Source organism: Solea senegalensis, linkage group LG2 (genome assembly GCF_019176455.1).
Source record: "Solea senegalensis isolate Sse05_10M linkage group LG2, IFAPA_SoseM_1, whole genome shotgun sequence".
NCBI classification, from domain to species: domain Eukaryota; kingdom Metazoa; phylum Chordata; class Actinopteri; order Pleuronectiformes; family Soleidae; genus Solea; species Solea senegalensis.
In genome coordinates, this window is record NC_058022.1 from 4,884,902 (window position 1) to 4,905,401 (window position 20,500).

Here is a 20,500-nt window from a genome sequence, read left to right on the forward strand (position 1 = left end):
GAGATAATATTGAGATTATCTTAGTCTGAGTAAAGTTAAAGTAAAGTCACATCAAATAAAAAGGAACATTTATAAGTTAGTATAGTTTGAAAAAGCGATGATCTGTATTAAAATGACACATTTCACCTCCTGCTGTGTTTCTCAGTAAATGTCACGTGTCTGCAAGTTTTATTTTGTTATTGCACTTTAATTTAAATGAGCTACTTTGTATTTTTACTAGAAGAAATTTTACCACCACATTTCCTTGTACTCGAGTCAAATTTCATCCGAGTAATTATCATTTTACTTGAGTGGAAAAGTTAAGGGTTCTTTCTACATGTGGCCGGTTTATACATGTCATTTCAACTAATGAAGTCATTTTTTTGTATTTTATCTGGTTTTCTTCCACATTTTTTGTGAAGCTGAATAGATTTAACATTCATGCGTCCAACACTATTAAAACAAAAAACAAGTCCAATCACAATTCTAACTTTATTTTAATAATTTAAAAGCTCATCTTCTCAGTGTCTTTTTTTTTTTTAGGCAAAAAAAAAATAAAAATCACAGAAAAAACGTCTTATGTCACAGTCGCACAACACACACACACACACACACGACACACAGGACACACAAAACAAATCACATGTACACGCAACATTAAATTAAAAGTGATTCATGCTCCATATTGAACCAATAATGTGGTCAAAGTGGGTTAAAAACATGACCCAAATTAAAACAGCAGCACCGTTTCAGGCTTTGTACAGACAACAATAATAATAATAAAAATAATAATAATAATAATAATACAATTATACTGCAGAAAAAAGCAGAAAATATTAAGCGTAACACCCGCAGGGAAATAAGAAATTGCGTCTAAGATAATCTTTTATGATTTATCAATCATGTTGTGAAAAAAAACACTTAAATAAGCATCAATAAGCCACACTGTTGCACTTAGTGAGGGTGTGCTTTTATCATAATGAGTGCTAATGTATATATCCACATAAACGCTCACATAAAGAGCACCTGCTGTGTTTTAGTCTGTCGTTAAATGAAGTGTACACTTTGTGCTTCTTTAAAACACAACAATGGACAATAATCTGTGGAAATACTCGTGTTACTGTTGTTTTTCCTTCATAAAAACAACAAAAAGTCTAATGATTTTTATCTAAAAACAAAAAAAAAAGGCTGCTGGCCTTGTTTTCCTTCCACAAACACTGCCTCTCATTAGCATATATATAAAAAATAATCATGCCATCTTAGTGTATGCTTCCCATTTGCACATGGCTTTTGTTTTAGTTTTATAGATTGAATTTTAATATATAAAAATTCATAAATTTTTTCATAAATATAAACGATACAGGTTCCAAACTCGCAGCCAGCCCTCCACTTAATATCAAGTTATGAGTTATTTCGGTATGTTTCTCTTCATTAATAGATTCATTTTTGCATCATACATGTGTTTAAAATTTGAACTTTTTATCGTGCCATATCAAAACAAACACTTTTATTTCGAAATATCATCAAAAAGTATTTTTTTCTAGACACTCCGTTGACTTTATATGACCAGGTTTAAAATAAATAAAGCTCAAGTAGATGTTAGGACATCTACTGACAGACTACGGCTTTCAGGGAGCGGCAAAAATAACAAAAAGATTGATAATAAAAACCTCTAACGACCTCGGGGTCAGTTGCAGTGAATCTTGATGGTTCGGCCGATGAGGAGGAAGAGGAGGCCGGACAGAAGGCAGAAGAAGATGCCAATGGGGGCAAACATGAAGGACAAACCGTAGCTGAGGGACAGACGGAAGTCTGGACACACCGAGCGCTGGTACTCGACGTAGACGTCCACCACGTCCAGCACCTGGACCCACACGACGTACATCACCACCACGCACAGCAGGAAGAAACCTGGTGCGGAGAAGAGCAACGACTGAGACTCACTCACAGGTCTATGTTTAAAGCTGCAGTGTGGAGACTCTGTCGCCCCCCTGTGGATCTCTGAGTAATTACCACAACAGTGCACACACAAAATGCAGTTCACCCACATGCTTTCTACATGCAGTTTACACCAGCAGATGCATTAGAAAAGAGGAACATTTATATTTTCTACCGTTGTAAGTCAAATTCCACAAACATATTTAAGTTGAACTGTCTGAATTAAATTTGTGATATAAGACATTTAGCTCTAAAAATGTGAATATTGGGGAAAAACTTCATCATGGTTCCTCTTTTATTTGAGAAAACAAGAAGAAAAATACATATATTCTGGACTTAAACATAAAGTAAGCTCACTCATAAGGTTTCTATATGCAGTAGCAGATGTACATTATAAGAGGGAAATGAATATGTAACCTGTGGTGAGAAGAAAAGTTACCTTTGTAAGTTAAAGTCCACCATTTACACACATATCCAAGTTGAACTATCTGATGTAATTAGATTTTTTATTTATTTATTTTTTAATGAAATGACTTTTTGGAATTGTTGTGATATTAAACAGTTGCAGCTACAAAAATTTCCCCTATAAATAAGAAGACAAATATCTATGGGTTCAGGGTTTAAATGTAAAAGGCAACCAGCAGATCAAACTCAAACAAGAACTAAGTTAAGCTAAGTAAAAAGGGCTCAAGGGGTTAAGTGAAATCAAAACTTACGCAGATCAAAAACCACGTGTGGAACAGAAGATGAGGAACACACCAGAATTATTGAGACAAAACAGAGAGAACTCCATCGACACAGGTGAAAGTAATTAGGGCGGGGCAGTGAATCAAAAAAGGCGGGAAAGCAGACAAGAGGTGAGTATCCCAAACAAAACAGGATGTGTCAAAATAAAACAGGAAATTCACACAAAAAGAACACACAATAACAGTCAGTCCAAGACAAAAAATTAAACTCCAACTAAACGAGGAAAATGAAATCCAGATGAAGTAAAAGCCCAGATTAGGATAGTAACTGCGTCTTTACTGTCTATTTTCCTCTCATTTACAAAATCATGCGTTACTGAAGAAGCTCTGATACGAATGACTGAGAACATTAACCCTACGTCCACTTTTTATACACATGGATGACACCAGGTCATGTGAGTGAGGTGTAGGTGGCAACAGCTCAGAATCCCCTTTTTTATTTATTTATTTATATTCCTGCTTTTTAACTGCTGACTTTAAAGGAATGGATTAAACCATTTTTTTAAAAGCCTCACCAGACAACAGGAAGAGTCCACCTCCTGCTTTGTACAGACAGTGACTGGCGAACGGAGCAGCACAGATGATGAAGAACCCGCCGAGGATCACGGCCACCACACCAATCAGCATGAAGATGCTCCAGAAGCCTCTGTATACTGCACGACACACACACACACACACACATATGTATATATAAATACCTAAAAAGAGCCAGTGAGACAAGGGAATATAATCTGAACCTCAGTGCAAAGACACTTACTGATCGCAGAATCGTACTCGGTGGCGTTGTGGCTCTGATGGGACACGGGGAATGGGAAGAGGTAGGAGTGCATGCACACTTTAGAGTGAGGCTGATTGGCTGCAGAGAAGAGAAAGAAAGAAAGAAAGAAAAGGAAAATGTCATTATAATATGAACAATCTTAAAACCTACACATAAGGTTTTTAATATTCCTCCTGTTCTCGGGTCGCTCTCTCTTCTTGCACCATGTGAAATTCCACAGATGCTCACAAGTCAGCGTCAGCGTCAGCTTCAGAGCCAGAGGCCGTTTCCTCACAATGAACAAGCGTTCAAATTTAAAAATCGCCCCCAAAGACGACAATAACAACACATGACATGGTTTATCAAATTCAGCTTCGGGCCCCGTAAAGGTTTAGGCCGGCCCTGCTCATAATGATGGCTTGAAGGCGCTTGTGTGCAGGATTATTACACACCATGGATTACATCAATTTAATTTCAGGACAAGAACTTCAGAGAATAATTTAGACTATAATCCAGCCTGGATTGATCTGGATCAGGTCTACACTGGCTCACCTGTCTGTGCCTGGATTTTTCCTAGTCTGAAATTATGTTAATCTGTTCCTCATATATATTCTATACATTGTGATATTGACCTTCTTTTGTGTCTTTAATAAACATCATTTATGCTAATAATGTGTTTATTTTTGTATCAAAATTTGCATTTAGACAGGGAGGATTTGCAATGATGCCCTGTTACATTTTTGACAGAATATTATATAATATACTAGATATTTAATATAGATTAAAAACCCTCTTTTCCAAGGGAGACCTGCTGAGATCACGTATAAACACAAATAACAAAGTTATACAGTTAAAACACATGGATTATTAAACACAAGCACATGTGATGGAATCAGCCTCAAATGCTCTTCATTTGGATTTAAAAGCACTCGATGAAATCACTCTCAAGTCTTTCTGCTGCAATTTGCATGAAATGATGCCGAATCGGACAATTTGAGCTATTTCAGTGTGTACATAAGGACCAGGAAGCAACAGAGAATTCCGTTTGTTCAGGTGCATAAAAAGAAAAATCCCTCTTTACTAACTCTATTGATTTATAAATATGAACTCACTGAACCACAGTTTCCATATCAGGCCGTCGTCGTTCGTGTCGGCTTCAAACGAACACCTCCAGAAAAAGCCCTCGTGGTAGAGAACGACGACGTCCTGATCCTCCTGCATCACCACGTCTCCGCGCTGAAGGAGAATCACAATCGTTTATTCATCCCTGAGGAGCGTCACAATTACAATATCACCCAGGGATAGAACAAGATGCTCAAAACATAATTTAGGGAACAGATGAAATAAAGCAAATGAAGCATAAACATGGAAAGAATACATACATTCTCTGCCGTTACATACAGGAAAAAGGATGAACTTCATGAGTTCTTGTGAGGTGTCACACTGGGACAGAACAGCTGCTGAGTCGGGTCAAAGGTCGAGCCGAGCGAGCACCTCTGACCTTGTCCAGGTTTGGCCGAGTGCCGAGTCAGCGGAGCATGCAAACACTCGTCATGTGTTGTCGTCACTACTTTTTAGCACGTGAAATAAACCCTGCATTTTCTTATTTGTACAACTCAGAAGAAATATTGTTCATAAAACTAAAAATTCAAACTAAAAATCAAGTTAAACAGAATGAGGTTGAGTTTTATTTTTGAAAGTAAAACTCCCCTCTGATTTTATGACAGGACATTTGTTTTATGGCCTGCAGTTTTTTTGTTTTCACTTTCACTACAGCTGCTGGCTGTAGGACAGAGGTCTCAAACCCACGGTCCGGGGGCCACATGCGGCCCAGCCAGTCAATTTCATGCGGCCCGCCACTAAATATGAAGTTATTTCTGTATGTTTTTGTATCATAAAAATACATTTATATTGTGAACTATTTGTGGTTCCATGTCAAAACAAAGACTTTTATTTTGAAAAATATTGTTATTTCAAGGACTTTTCCTAAACAGTCCCAACTTAGAGCGAATAGAACATTCGTCATCATTTGTTATGATTTATTTGAAGTTTAACACTGATCCGTGTTTGATTATTCTGACGTAAATCCCAAGAAGAATGTTGTCAGGAGTGGGATTCGAACCCACGCCTCTATTGAGAGACCAGAATCCCCATGATGAGGAAGGATTTATCACCTTGAGTCTGGCGCCTTAGACCGCTCGGCCACCCTGACACGTACAGCAGGTGGACAAATGGAAAGATTCTGCTCATGTTACAAAAGAAAGGAAATCACAGCGAGAATGAAATACCAAATACAAAGAACTGAAGAGAGATGAGCAAAATTGATTAAATATACAACATGAAGTGTGTTTTTCTCTGTGTCTCAACTGTATATTCTAAATATATATAAATAGTAAATACTACATGATTTTGATCACCTTATGAGCTATAAGTGATTTACACTTTTTTTTAAGTTAATTTGTGTATTCTTATTACTTGTACTATTCCTTTTTCTTATATGTTGGAAAATATGCATGTTAAGGATTAATAATGAGTTATAAAAAGAAACAACGGTATTCTAGATAGTTACTTCACTTTCACGTTATCATTGACTTTGACTGTGATCGCGTCGCTTTACTATGTAGCGTGTGAACGTAGCAGCGCTCTGGTTTTATTGTGCTAATATCAGGTCTCAGTTCCAGCACCCGGGGCCCACTATGAACAGCTAAGTATGTTCCAGTCGGTGATATTTAATACAGCAGCAGCAGCAGCAGCAGCAGCAGCAGCAGCAGCAGCAGCAGCACCACTGGGACTCCTGTGGTGTTGCTGTCATTGGTGCACATGGTGCACGCTACGTCTCTCTCTCTCTGAGTCGCTGCATAGCTGCATTAAACCGAGTCTGATTACATGATGATGATTCTCTCTCTCTCTTTCTTTCCTCTCTGGAGTTTCACTGACTGAACTTATCACAGTTTATAAACTGAGTGAAGTTTGAGGGGAAAAAAACATGTTGTAATATACTTAAGTACAGAAATCATGTTTGTCTACTTTACTTTTACTCCACTACATTTCCTTTAACTCTCTTTGTCACGACCAAATAAAATCAGAAGAAGAGTTAGTATTATGGTCTGTACTTACAAAGAGCTTTTCTAGTCTGGATGAGCTGCTTTACACCACAGTTTCCACCCATTCACACGCTGCAACATGGGGTTAAGAGTCTTTGCTCAAAGACACATAAAGACTTAACAGAGCCAGGAATTCAACCCACAACCTTCCAGTTGAAAGACAACGTGCCCTACCACTGAGCCACCATGGCTCCATCAATATTGATACTTAAGTGCAGTAAATGTTATATACTTTAAGACATTTCATTTAAGTAGTATTATGAAAACAAGACTGTTTATGTAGATATGAAACCTAAAAATAAACTGTTTTATAAAGAAAACATCGTCGAGGGCTCTCAACAAAATCATTATTCATTTATTATAAATATTTATAATATAATACTTAAGGTACTTTTACTTAAGTATCCCTTTAATAAGTACTTTATACAAGAAATAGAAATAAATACACTGAGTGTTTGTGGAGTGAAAAAATATGGAAATGACTAACTGATGGAGCTGAAGTGCAGATTCTGTTTTGTGTTTTTGGGGAATTCCGACCCCTCAGATTGGGAGCTGTTGTCCTTCGGCATATACAGTTTGGGGGGGGTTTTAGGGGATTTTTATACCAGAGACGAAACTGAAACAATGCAGACCAGGAATTTGACTCCGTCCGCAGCCACACATGCAAACCAGCTGCTAATATCATAAGCTCTCCCTGTTTGTTCGTCTTATACATTTAATGTTTGGCTGTAAAAAATTGAGAATTCCTTTATGTTTTTTCTTCTTAAAACTGTTTATTTTTAGGCTTCATATGTATATAAAAAGTCTTGTATAAAGTACTTAACAGAAGGTATTTTATCAGAAAATGACTTTGGTAGAAGCTGAAATCACTTTTTTATCATACGACATAAGTGAAAGTCTTAAAGTAGATGACATTTACTGTAACAGAATTAATATTCCTAAAACTTTAGTTTTAGAAGTAAAAGTATTACAAAAGTGAGGATTTAGTCATGGTGGCTCAGTGGTAGGCTATGGGTTCAATTCCTGGCTCTGCTAGTCTATGTGTGTCTTTGAGTAAGACACTTAACCCCATGTTGAAGTGTGTGAGTGGGTTAAAACTGTCGTGTACAGCAGCTCATCAAGAAATGCTCTATATAAATACAGACCATAATACCAACTCTTCTTCTTCTTCTGATTTTATTTGGTGGTAACGAGTAACAAAGACAGTTAGGGTAAATGTAGTGGAGTAAAAGTGAAAGTTGTTAGAAATAGAAAGTAAAATGTTGTACTTGAGTATTTGTACTGTGTATCTTCTGGTGTCCAGCACTCACCTCTATACTCACAGCGCCGGGGCCAACAGTTCCTTGTGGACGTGTGTGGCAGCGTTCTGAGGCGAGCAGCCAGTAATCAGTTCCAAAAGAGAGGAGAATGAACACAGCTGCCAACGCCCCGAACAGGCCGGCGAAAAACAGGGCCACGCTCAGCTTCATGGTCCAGGTCCAGGTCTCAGCGGCTACAAGACGCTCCTTTCAACCACAGTGAGAAGAAGAAGAAGAAGAAGCAGAAGCAGGTTTATGTTAAATGACAGGCGCTTCACTCCTCGTCTGTCCCTCCTGTCTTCTGTGTCTCACTGACAAGAATTGTGCACATGACTTCTTTGGATGTTCCACTGTGGACATGTCTTCCCACCCACTGTCACATCCACCCCCTGGGCTATTTTTGGTTGTGGGGGGGCGATGGATGTATGTGTGTCTCACTGGAGCAGTTGGAGAGTGTATTTGGGGCAGTCGGTCATCACCGAAATAACCCCGGCGGCAACTGGACACCCCAGCGTCTGCAGAGGAATGTCAAGGCAGGGCGAGACCCGAAGGACAGACAGTGAGGTGAAGCTGTCTGTCCCACAACAACACCACAGCACCCTGGTCCAGAGCTTCTGCCCCCACCGGGGTCATTTCCTGTAAATACAGGGCAGATGAAAATAAGTGTAAATGACAGGAGGAGAGATAATGATGACAGAAAAAGATGTGTATATTATATTATATTATATATGTATATAAGAGGGAGATATTTGTGGAGAAACTGCAAGAACAACACGTTTTAGATGCAAATTCAATTAGAATTTGATGGTTTTGACCAAAAGAAAACACAAAGATTTATTAGTACAGCACTTAGGAGTGCTATGAAGCTATAATATAAGTATGTAAAGATCATTTCTCCTTCTTACCTTTTATTTATTTATTTGCTTAGTCCTTTTTTTCTTTTCTTTTTCAAGGACTGTTTTTTTTAAGTAAAATAATAATAGGTAATAACTAATGAACTCATCATTGTTGGTGTGTATGTATTTCACTCTGTTCCAACAAAGACGGCAGCCGTATAAATGTGAACATACAAGCATAATATTATGGTTTTAAAATAAAATACAAATAATCCAAGAATAACGCACACGAAATCAGTGGATAGTGTTAAAAAGTGAAAAAGTGAAAACTCAGGTCAGAACAACAGAATAACAATAACGAAAAGAAATTTGAGTTTCCTTGCTCTGTAAATGTGGAAAAACACGAGGCGTTGAAAGAAAACTAGAAAGAAGACGAGAACGACTTATTTCGCAGTTGGTCAGAGAGTGAAGGAGGGGAATTTATTAGCGTCTCAGAGGAACATTTAGCAGAGGCTTTACATGTGTGCACTGGAACATTTACACAGAGATGTTACCAATGCCAACCTCTCCTGTGTGTGTCTCCTTGTCTGTGTATCTTTGTGAGGACCACAAACGTATAAATCCAGGGATTAGCGAGTAAAATGTGGTGCAGGGCCATTTTCTTTGTAAGGAATTGAACATTTGGACCAAAACATCAAATCTTCATCAGACAAAGTGTCTTAAAACGTCTTCATTCACAAACAAAAGCCCACGTTTGCTGCCTTAAACTAACAATAACATGGACGCCGTCTTTAACCAGCAGCTCGTTACGAACAGAAATGTGGGGGAGATTTACTCTGCATCATTTTCAAGTTTCAAGAATTACTACTTTTTTTGTGCGTCCATCAAATGTGATATTTCATTTAAGTCACGTGTACATAAAGTCTTTTTCCTTTTGTGTTAGTAATCTAATTTTTATGTGAAGCCAAAAACTAATTTCCACAACCTGCACATCATTTATACTAAGTTAGTGTTAATAACATACACACAGACACAGCATTTTCCATAAAATGATGATATAGATAAGTTCAAGAATGCAAATACAGTCACAGACAAGGAAGTGGGAGAACATTTTAGATCATTAGGACCAGGTTTTGGTCTCTGTGAGGACTACTGGTCAGTGTGTATGCCAGAAACGGTCCTAAAGAGGCAACAGATACAAGTACACACACACACACACACACTTTGCCTTTGCGGTATGTCATTTTTGTTACACCCCAGTTTGTCCAGCAGGTGGCAGAAGACTAGCACAGTACATGACTCTAAACAGACCTCAATGGAAACGTGACGTCACTGAATTTTTTAAATGTACATGTAATTTTGCATTTATGTACTAAAGGTTTAATAACATTTAATATATCTACATACATAAGTGCACTTAAATGTAGGCACATGTGTTTTAAAAAGATGTTTAAATTAAAAAAGTAAAAAACATTTTTAGTCTTCATGGTTCATGTCGTTTTGATTATTTAATTTGTATTGATAGATTTTATATCTTTGTTTAAATAAATAGGAGAATAAATCAACTGTCTATAAAACCTTTTTGTTAGGTTTGGATAAAGTTCATATGTAGTGACCAGTGTCTTTTAGAAAAACAAGAAATCTAAGTTTTCCATTGTTAAAATTGCACTTGTGTATTAAATATTTTTGCCTCTAAAAGTCAAAACATCCTTCACTTGACTGGTAACCATGTACTGCCTATCTGTGACGTCAGTGGACTAAACCATTAGTCCGGGCAGCCGCGGGGGAGTCCGAGGAGACAATGAGACAATACAACACCTGAGAAACGAACCCGTGACTCGTCCTGTCGCTGTTATCGACGTGGCTCACATTTATTATACGTTTTCCTTTTTATTAACCGCCGCTTTTCACACCGGACGTGTCCGCGCTCATGGCCCGAACCCCGGCGGTCCTTCGCCGCCCCTTCCCGTGACTCCTCCGCCGGGACGGAGCCGTGCCGCTGTGTCGCTGTGTCTGAGGAGCGGAGCAACTTTTCCGCGTTGGGCTGCAGTCACCGGCAGCCGGTGCCGTCACAGCGGGAGGATGAGCGACCACACACGGGGCACTTTATTCCTCAAACCCGGAGGACGGAGGAGGATTATTTACTGCATCTATGTGGTGGGATTCATGGTGAGTAGCACCCGGCTAATGTCACCTGTTTGTTTTGTTTTAATTAAAGGTGTAATACAACCAACTCTAGACTGCACGCTGTCAATGAAAGTGTAATACAGTAAGAAAACATTTAAATAGTAGAAGTTAAACATAATAATGAATAATGAGTGAATTTGTCCTGAGGGTTTTCATTGTTTGTTTTCAAAAGAATGTGGGAGAACTGGAGCAACAACAATAGTCTAATCTAAGTAGTTAAGCTTCTTCTTTTTATTATTATTCTTATTATTATTATTATTATTTGTATGGAAAAATGTAAAGAAATTAAAATGTCACATTTTTTAAGAAGTTTGTGTCTTTTATTGTGGAACAATTTGGATAACGAAATCTACGGAAGAATATTAAGGCCAAATGTTTAAAAGAGAGTAAAAAAATAAAAATCATTGATTTATCGAATAATCACTGCAGACCAATTAAATATTAAAGTACTTTTTAGCTATAAGTTCTTGGTCACAATACTGAACATAGGGAAAAATCTAAATTTTTATCACAATTCAATCAGTCTTTGCTATATGTATCTATACAGAATTGTATGCAATATGTATATTTTTGCTTAATCTTCCCTTTAATACTTGTCATATGCACCTGCAGAGAAATAAGAAACCTTTAATTGTGTGTACAATTTACTTTTGAGTAAACTTGAGTACAGTACAATGTACATAAAGTGGTTATTAGAAAATATAAACAACAGGAAATAAAGGCCTATGTTTAACCATTATTTGAGAATTGTAGACACAGACATTCTGCCATAATGTAAGTAATGTAAGTAAAATAAAATAAAAAATTGACGTTATGTGGATGAATTGTGTCTTGTGCTTCTAAATGAGGGGGACAGGTTGTTTTGACACCTGAGTGCAGGGACGTGTTCCTCGTCAAATCCTCGCTGTCACTTCAACATGTCGCTAAGAAGAAACAAGTTGTGCTTCACGTGAATTTAACATGTCCCATGATGAAATGTAGGATAATGTGTCGTACAGACACTTTCAAATGACTTATTATATTATTAGTCTCCCTCAGGTTCTGTCAAACCATATCTGACTGAGGGAGCGTTTGTTTGTATACAGCAGCAGAGTGCAGGGGTGGGCGGGACCAAGAAGCTTGCTCGGCATATTCTACAGACAGAAGAAAACATCTTTTTATGTAAAAAGAAATGACCATTTCCTGTGTCGCGAATCATACCAGAATCGCAATTTCAGTCAAAAATAATCGCAGTTAGGTATTTATTCAAAATGGTTCAGCCCAAGTAATCACTATGATTTTAAATAATAAAAAAAAAACAGACTTTTGTTTATGTTTAATAGTTACGTACTACTGCTTTAAGGAAACAAAGTAGCTCTCATTATTGCACAGGATGAAGTTGCGGACGGAAATAGTTTGAGAAAATTAAGCGATTAGTGTAATACAGTCAGTGCTGTAACGCTGTGTGACTTGAATCAGGAGTTTGGCAGAAAATGCAGATAAACAGGATGAGTGATGCTTCTTCTTCTTCTTCTTCTTCTTCTTCTCTGTGGCTGTTTCAACTCTTAACAAACTTCTACAGAACTGGTTTCTTTCCTCCTCCTAACCTCGTCTCTTTGCCTTCGACAGGACTTGTTTGGGGTGAGCATGATCATCCCGCTGCTGAGCCACCACGTGAAGTCTCTCGGAGCCAGTCCCACTGTGGCGGGGATAGTAGGTACGTCATGTCCACGAGTGATTAAAATAACCAATATTAAAAATATGCAGGAAGACAGGAAGTCCCGACAATTCAATCTACTTGCCAAAGTAAAAACACAGGGAAATAATAATAAATAAAAATGCTCAGCTGCATTTACCAAGGACTCAGTTTCTTTGTTAAATGGAGCAAAGAAACCAGAAATTATTCACAGTTAAGAAGCTGAAAAATCAGAAAAACACTCGAAACAACTGACGATTCATTTAGTAATCGGATAGCGAACTGGACATACTTTGATCATTACAGTGATCATTCCTTCAGAAGAGCCAATCCCTGACATCTCTGAAATCCTGTTATCAGCGAGGATGTCGTTCTTCTTCATTTGCATAGTACGATTAAAAAGTCTTAATAATCACTTCAGACACGTGATGTCACAATGACCTAAAAACAGGTTCAAACGATTGTGCATGATGTCTCGCTGAATCCTCTTCTTCTATTTGTTTCTTCAGTCGTTGGAGTAGTTGATATATGGATAGGGCAACTGTTGTGGAACAGTTTCACAATGTTTGTTTTAAGTTTAAAGACATCATGTAAAGAAAGAGTGAGTTCCTCCCTTAAGACACAGAACAGAGTTCTTAATATTTCATTATCCATTCACTCGTGTACTAAATGTGTTGCAGGATCTACGTACGGGATCCTACAGTTCTTCTCCAGCACGATAGTCGTAAGTATGGACTTCTCTCGCCTGCGACGCCGTGCTGCGACAGTCAGCGGCTAAAGTGGTTGCATTCCATGTCATCTGTGGTATTCCACAGTCGATTGTGTGGCCACACAGTGCGTCCAGTCTTTACATGTTCACACACACACACACATAAGTAGAGACTAAAAATATGAGTCTAGTAAAAGATGCTACTACTCGTGTAGAATCTACACGAGTAGTAGCAGTAGAGCTCATGAATTGATGAATTGAAGTTTTTAAGAGCAGGAAGGACGGTCCTGTCTGTGTCGATAGTAACATCTTAACAGATTTAAGTGCACTGACAAAAGAAAAGTGTCATGTTCGTGACGGTTCACTCCGCCGTCCGCAGCTCCTGAAAATTGGACGCATTCTCGGGGGTCACGGGACAAATTACACGGATAAGGAGTCGTCTGTTGATTCCCTTGTGCAGAGCAGCTGAGTCCCGGGTGCGAGCGCAGAGATACATGAACAGCCGGGTCTCTATGATAAGCCCACCCGGCCATGTCCAGAACACAGTAAACTCAATTGGTTCTAATGTCATTATGTCGTCAGATGGTTACATGTATGTGTGTGTGTGTGTGTGTGAGGGATTAAGTGAGAGTGAAAGAGAGTAAGAGAGAGGGTGAGAATCCAATAAAAGAGCTGCGTATATAGACTTTACTGCTCAGTTATAGAGAAACACAGTTTTAATCTCTTCTTTCCTCATTTCATCCCATTTTTGCAGGGATTTGTCCTTTAAATCTCAAATCTAGAGCTGGACCTGATCTTTAGAATTCAGTGCACACATAACATACTCTATAATAACAGGTGATACACGAAATTGTTCAACTTAAAGACACAATACGTAACATTCCTGCATTTTGGGGAGTCGCGTAAAATGATTCCAATCAATAGAAATCTGTGTAAATCTATAAAACTTCTGGAACTTCTAGATAGTCCTTGTGTTGTCTTTGTTTTTCTATTTTATTGTTTATATTTGTTACTAATGGGCCATTAAGTGGGGGTCTCAAGCTCAAATTACATGATGGGGGGGCCACTGCAGTGTCTAGTTTAGTTAGTAGGGGGCCGGTCAAGTGACAAAAAACAAATCAAAATAATAATATTTAGGATGATATTTCAACTCATTTCAAAATAAAAGAGTTTGTTTTGATACGGAACGATAACGTGTTCATAAAATAGACGTAATTCATGTTGCAAAATGAATCTTTTAATTGAAAAAAAAACATACAGAATGAACTCATTATAACTTGATATCGAGTGGCGGGCTGCATAGCATTTAATGGGGGGCCGCGAGTTTGAAACCTCTGCCATGAAGCGTCAAAAGCACGGGGAGACAGGGATTTTTTGTCATTGATTTGATTGAGGGACCCCTAGTGGCAGAAGTCACATACTACATGTTTAACTTAACATTTAGTGGACTTGAACACTTCAGTTCTGTCCCTCTGTATTTGGACAATGGACATCGCATTGCTCCACCTGGGCTCCTCCTACACGTCCTCTAAAGAAAGTGAGTAATTGTCTCCTGTCCTGTCCTTGTTGTTGTGCAGGGCAGCTGGAGCGACGTGGTGGGACGGCGAGACTCTCTGCTCACCTGTCTGCTGATCAGTGCATTTGGCTACAGCCTGCTGGGGACGTCCACCAGCATCGCGCTGTTTGTCCTCGCACGGATACCCGTGGGTGAGTTTAGCCCAGAGCAAAAACATGAGGCGACGTCAAAGCCCTAACAAAAAGGTGCAGGAATTTAAATTGGATTTCCTGTGTCAAAGAAACTACGGTGGCCTTTGCAAAATCTCCACTTCAAAACAACGTCAGCGACCGTTTTTTCACTGAAGAAACGAGTTTATGTGACAAAAGCTATGAAGCGATGTAGAAATGTTACGGTGGGACAAACTGGGAAAGAGAACCGATCAATCATGACGGCGTTAGGAATAAAAAAGAGAAGAGACTTCACGTGTGATGTTAGGGAAGAAAGAAACAAAGTCAAAGGAACAAAACGAGTCAACCAGAAAACCGACTGAATCAACAGTCGATTTAATCGACTTAAGCATCGACTAAACAACGACTAAAATATGATTCAAACACAAGCAAAATCAATATTTGCCGTCAAAATGAACACTGGTCCATTCAGGCTTCTGTAGAAACACAAGATGACGGCCTGCGTGTGTTTAAGTGTTTAAATGTCTTATTCTAAGCCCACAAAAACTAAATGATTTTCACTTTTAAAAGCATCATCATTATTATTATTATTATTATTATTATTATTACAACAGCAGTATTATCAACCGCTGCCGTTAAACTCTATTAAATGTCACATATTTGACCTTTAAAATGACTGTTACTCCATGTTAACGTCAAAGTGTCGACTCTAATCGTCGCCCGCTGTGTCGACCTGAAACATTTGGAGCTTCCTCTTGTTTCTGAGCTGAGACGTGAAACCAGACTTTCAGGATGAAAGAATGAAAGAATGAAAGAATGAAAGAAGAGTTTTTTTTCTGGCCTTGGGCAAAGTTTTTGTTGTGACTGCTGGTGTGAAATTTCATTCGGAATCACAATAACACAATGTTAAAAAAAGTGGGTCAAGACTGCACTGAAAACCAGCCAGGAGTGTGCACAGGCATTTCTGGGGTCAGGGGCTCAAGTAGAAAAAAAAAAGGAGGAACCCCCACCCACCCCTCATCATTATTATTATTAGTTAAATATAAATTTATAAAACATCATTTATTTCAAAACCCACAGGAAATGACTGTTGTGTCACAGAATTCTATAACTCAAATGTCATTTTGGGGCATTATTACACATTTTTGATTAAATTGTTGCTTTGGGCCGCATCAAAGAAACAAGATAGTTTTTGAAATATGAGAAAGAAGTGAATAAATATCCTTCAAAAGAGCCGGGGCCTCATTACAAGCCGCATTGTGGTCTTGCATTTGAATGTGATACGGATGCTCATAAATAAACTTCATATTTATGAGAACACATGGGACTGAATCTATAAGATACAGGAATTCTTATTCACTCCTTCATGTTACATGAAGAGGACAAACCTGAGTCACCTTTGTTTCCTGTGTCTCAGGGCTGTTCAAGCACTCCCTGTCCATCTGCAGAGCCCTGCTCTCTGACCTGGTGTCTGAGTCGGAGCGCCCTCTGGTGATGGGACACTATAACGCAGCCTCCAGCGTCGGCTTCATCCTGGGCCCGGTGGTGGGAGGCTACCTCACGGAGCACGAGGGAGGCTTCTACATGTCCGCCTTCACGTGCGCGTCCATCTTCGTCCTTAATGCAGGTGGGAGACAAAGACAAATAACAAATAACTCATGACTTACAGAACTGAAATGAAATCCATAGAATAAAATAGTGACGCGTTGGAAGGTGTTTAACTTCAAAATAATGCTTTTGTTTAGGGTCAAAATACTTTTCCAGTCTGCTTTTACCACAAACAAAACAACAACAAATACTCTCAAAAGATCACAAAGACATAAAGTTAACACACCTGTCGCCACTGTGGCATCGCGTTGCAGCACTTTCTGGGCTTTCAGTCGTCACAAACTGTTGTTCAAACTGTGGTTCACTCTGGTCGTAGATCGCTCTGCATCAGCCTTTTTCTTGGCTGGAGCTTTCTCCAAAAAAACTTGAGGTGGAAAGAGCTACTGAAATATTCTACTCAAGTAAAAGTACCACTATTTTGATAAAATGTTACTGAAGTACAAGTAAAAGTACTGGTCTAAAAATGTAAAAAAAAAAGTAGTTAGATTAAAATGTATTAAGTGTAGAGTTACTTACTTTACAACAGTTCTTTCTTGTGTCGTGCAAAAAGGACAAGCCGACACAACCCTAAAGGCAAAACCTTACAAATGAAAGTGCTGACAAAATAAAATATGAAACACATCATGTATCAGTCAACATGGGTCAAAGGTCACAAATGCTTTAACCTTTTCACTCTCTCAGGGATTAGTAATTAGTCCCAATTCAACCGTCTGTCCTCGTCATTCACCCGTCATTCACCCGCCATTCACCCCCTGTCTCGTCATTCAACGTCTGTCCTCGCTATTCACCCGCTGTATTCCCCGCTCATTCAACATTCACCGTCCCTCGCTATTCACAATCATGTCCTGATTCAATTCAACCGTCTGTCCTCGTCATTCACCCGTCTGTCCTCGTCATTCACCCGTCTGTCCTCGTCATTCACTTGTCCTCCAGAAAAATGATTTCCCGCACCTACCTTAAAAAATAAAATGCTCTTATTTTGTAAACTGCTGTCTAACTTCCTGTGTTTGTCATTGCAGGACTGGTGTGGATGCTGCCATGGGACGAGACACTCATTCAGTGCAGGGAAACCAACTCCAGCAACAACCCAAGGAACTGTTGTCATGACAACCACTGTAATAAGTCCGCACAGAACGGCTCTCATGCAAACAGAAAGCACACACTGACAGGAGAGACTGGAGCGAGGAAGCGTCTCCAGTGGAGGCAGGTGTCCCCGCTGCGGCCCGTCTGGAGACAGTTGACGTCCGTGGGCACCAGGATACGCGTGGTCTTCTCCTCCGACATGTGGGACCTCTTCCTGGTGCGCCTCCTCATGGGCGTCGCCATCATGCTTTACTACAGTAACTTCTCTCTGGCCATGGAGGAGCGCTTCTCGCTCAAGCCAAAGACGACCGGTTACCTGATCAGCTACAGCAGCCTGTTGGGGGCCCTGGCCGGGTTCCTGGTGGGACCGGTCACTCAGCTCTACAGGAGAAATATGGCCGCCCTGCTGCTGCACTCCACCATCCTCACATGCTCCCTCATCTTCCTCTACGCCGCCGCGCCCAGCGTCTGGCAGGTGCTGCTCACCTCCACCTTCTTTGCCATCTCCACCACCATCGGACGGACGTGTATCACGGACCTGGAGCTGCAGAAGGGAGGGGTCCAGGCCAGCGGGACTCTGATCGGCGCCGGGCAGTCGGTGACGGCCGTGGGCCGCGTCCTGGCTCCCCTCCTCTCTGGACTCGCTCAGGAGTTTAGCCCCTGTGGTCCCCCGAGTCTGGGAGTGGTCCTGGCCTTAGCGGCCGTCGCTCTTCTGCTCGTCAGGATTCCCAAATGGGATGGAGCAGGAACGAGCAAAGCGGCTGGACTTGAAAAGACACGGAAAAGTGAATGAATTCAAATGATCACACAGTGTAACGGTCCGAAAAGTAGAGCTGAGTATTCAATTTCAACAGTTTAGTAGTGTCTGTCAGACGTCAGACTTCGGTAGATTCTGATAGCTTCCCAGCTTCTTCCTCTCTGTCCCAGAATAGTGAATATGTGTCACCCACTATCAAATTTCCTAATCTAATCTAATCTAAGGAGTTAATCTTATCACGTCAGTGAGCCAATAAGCATGCAGCATGCTGTTTGACCATGATCCAACAGTGCTCATGATTGGCTCTCTCAAGATGTTATGATGAACCTCATTCCCTTAAGGTGAACATGAAGACGGGGCTTTACGTGTGTGTGTGTGTGCGCGCAGGCGTGTGCAGGTGTGCGTGGTGTGTGCGTGTGCGTGTGCATGTGCGTGTGTTCTTGTATTTGTGAGGGCCATACGGATTGAGCACATTTTGGCTGGGCCCCGCAACTTTAAAGGGCTTTTTGGGGGTTAAGACCTGGTTTTAGGGGTAGGGGTAGAATTGGATGAGTGTTTGTATGTGTGTGTGTTGTATTTGTGTCTTTGTGAGGACCAAAAAAAATCATATTAGCCATGCAGAGTTAGGACATTTCGGCAAAGTGAGGACATTTTGGTCCTCACTTCTTTAAAGAGCTTTTTTGGGGGGTTAAGACCTGGTTTTAGGGTAAGGGTTAAGGTCGGGCACTTGGTTGCGATGGTTAAGGTAAGGGTAAGGGACTAGGGGATGCATTGTGTCTGTGATGTGTCCTTACTAGGGTGTAAAAACAAGTGTGTTTTGAGAGGCTGGTTCTTGTGAATGAAAGACTGTTGTGAGGATCTTCAGTGAGCGCAGGAACCAAAACAGATTTAAACTCTGAAATCAATACCCAGCTCTACAGAGAAGTGCACTTATTTGCCGTGTGTGGCTTTTACTCACAGATGTCGTGGAGGTCGTCCTTTCTGTGGGAAAAGATTAAAGTCAGGACTGAGATTTTAATCTGCTTTCCCCCGGCTGTTGAAGTTTTAGAACTCTAATGTTATTTTTTAAAACCACGACATCGACCAAGTTCTCTCCAAGTTTACACTGTAGGTCAACTGCACGATGCACTAAACCAATGAGTGAAAGTTGGACTTCAGGCATTCACAAAATGACATGTTTACGTACATGTTTTTTTACCTCGATACAGCAGAGATGATTCCTGTGGTGATGATGATGATAATGAACAAATGTTTGTGCTTAACTCTTACACTTTATTTATCGTAGGATTTGTTTAAATTGACTCTCGAGTCTCAGACACTGTCGTCGTTTTAAAGAATGCGAAGAAGTCGCTGAAACCTTTCAAATCACGAGAAATGAATAAATACCGTTTTGTACGTCTACGTTTTTTGGATTTACACGAGTCGTTCAAATAAATATGCCGACATGCTGCATGTGTTGAAACTAAACTGCATCAGAAAGTGTTTTTTTCTGCAGCGTAAAACAAAAAACATTTATTCCAGGAAAAAGAAAACAACAAGTGTGTTTGGATTTGTGGAATCCACGAGTAACAGACGACGTGTTCGACTAAAAAACACAGCAGCCAATCAAACACACACGACTACAATATTCACATGTAAAAAAACAAATTAACATGAAGATAAAACCTATTTAAAAACACATTTGTGATTTGTTTTTGTTTTTGTCTCAGAGACTCAGTGTTGACTCAGTTCATACACCGTCGCTGTGCTCCTGATGCGCCTCTGACCTCTGACCTCTGTCCATTGTGGTCTAAGGTTTTAAGGCCTGTGTGTCCCTGGAGCTCGTTGAGAAGCTGTGACAGTGACAGTCCTGCTGCCACTGAAAGCCCACGAGCTGGTTTCACTTCTTCGGGTTCCACTGAGGTCGCCTGAGCAGCGGGTTTCGTGTGGTGTTGTCTCTGGGTTCAGCCGCCCAGGCTGGACGAGGATGTGAAGGCTGCTGCTGCTGCTGCTGCTGCTGCTCCTCCTCCTCTTCTTCTTCTCCTGCTGCTGCTTCCTGACGCACATTTCTATCGTTGTCTCTGTCGGCCGAGGGGCTGAGGTGGCGTCGAGGAGCGGACACGTGGGAGTCACTGTAGGACGAGTTTGTTCTGGAGAC

At 40.2% G+C, this 20,500-nt stretch overlaps 3 protein-coding genes and 1 non-coding gene across 4 annotated transcripts in view; 1 reads left to right on the forward strand and 3 right to left on the reverse strand.

Annotated features, from left to right (window-relative positions):
• Positions 1-464: 464 nt before the first annotated feature.
• tmem182a (transmembrane protein 182a) lies at positions 465-8,207 on the reverse strand. The gene is made up of 5 exons (XM_044050748.1): positions 7,835-8,207; positions 4,533-4,656; positions 3,421-3,519; positions 3,179-3,316; positions 465-1,890 (listed from the first exon to the last, which is right to left on the reverse strand). Exons 1-5 carry the CDS (start codon positions 7,991-7,993, stop codon positions 1,667-1,669), a joined length of 744 nt encoding a protein of 247 aa, XP_043906683.1. The 5' UTR covers positions 7,994-8,207; the 3' UTR covers positions 465-1,666.
• On the reverse strand, positions 5,522-5,632 carry trnal-caa. The gene is made up of 2 exons: positions 5,595-5,632; positions 5,522-5,567 (listed from the first exon to the last, which is right to left on the reverse strand). It is a non-coding gene; the product is annotated as a tRNA-Leu (tRNA).
• A 2,247-nt stretch (positions 8,208-10,454) lies between the features above and the next one.
• On the forward strand, positions 10,455-18,740 carry mfsd9 (major facilitator superfamily domain containing 9). The gene is made up of 6 exons (XM_044014038.1): positions 10,455-10,827; positions 12,454-12,541; positions 13,201-13,244; positions 14,807-14,936; positions 16,333-16,542; positions 17,543-18,740. The coding sequence occupies exons 1-6, from the start codon at positions 10,741-10,743 to the stop codon at positions 18,397-18,399; spliced, it is 1,416 nt and encodes a 471-aa protein (XP_043869973.1). The 5' UTR covers positions 10,455-10,740; the 3' UTR covers positions 18,400-18,740.
• An 874-nt stretch (positions 18,741-19,614) lies between these two features.
• slc9a2 (solute carrier family 9 member 2) overlaps positions 19,615-20,500 on the reverse strand; it is a 12,428-nt gene continuing 11,542 nt past the window's right edge. Inside the window, exon 13 of the mRNA XM_044014025.1 lies at positions 19,615-20,500. This exon is cut by the window's right edge and continues 173 nt beyond it. Coding sequence (XP_043869960.1) covers positions 20,243-20,500 — 258 coding nt within the window. The 3' untranslated portion in view covers positions 19,615-20,242.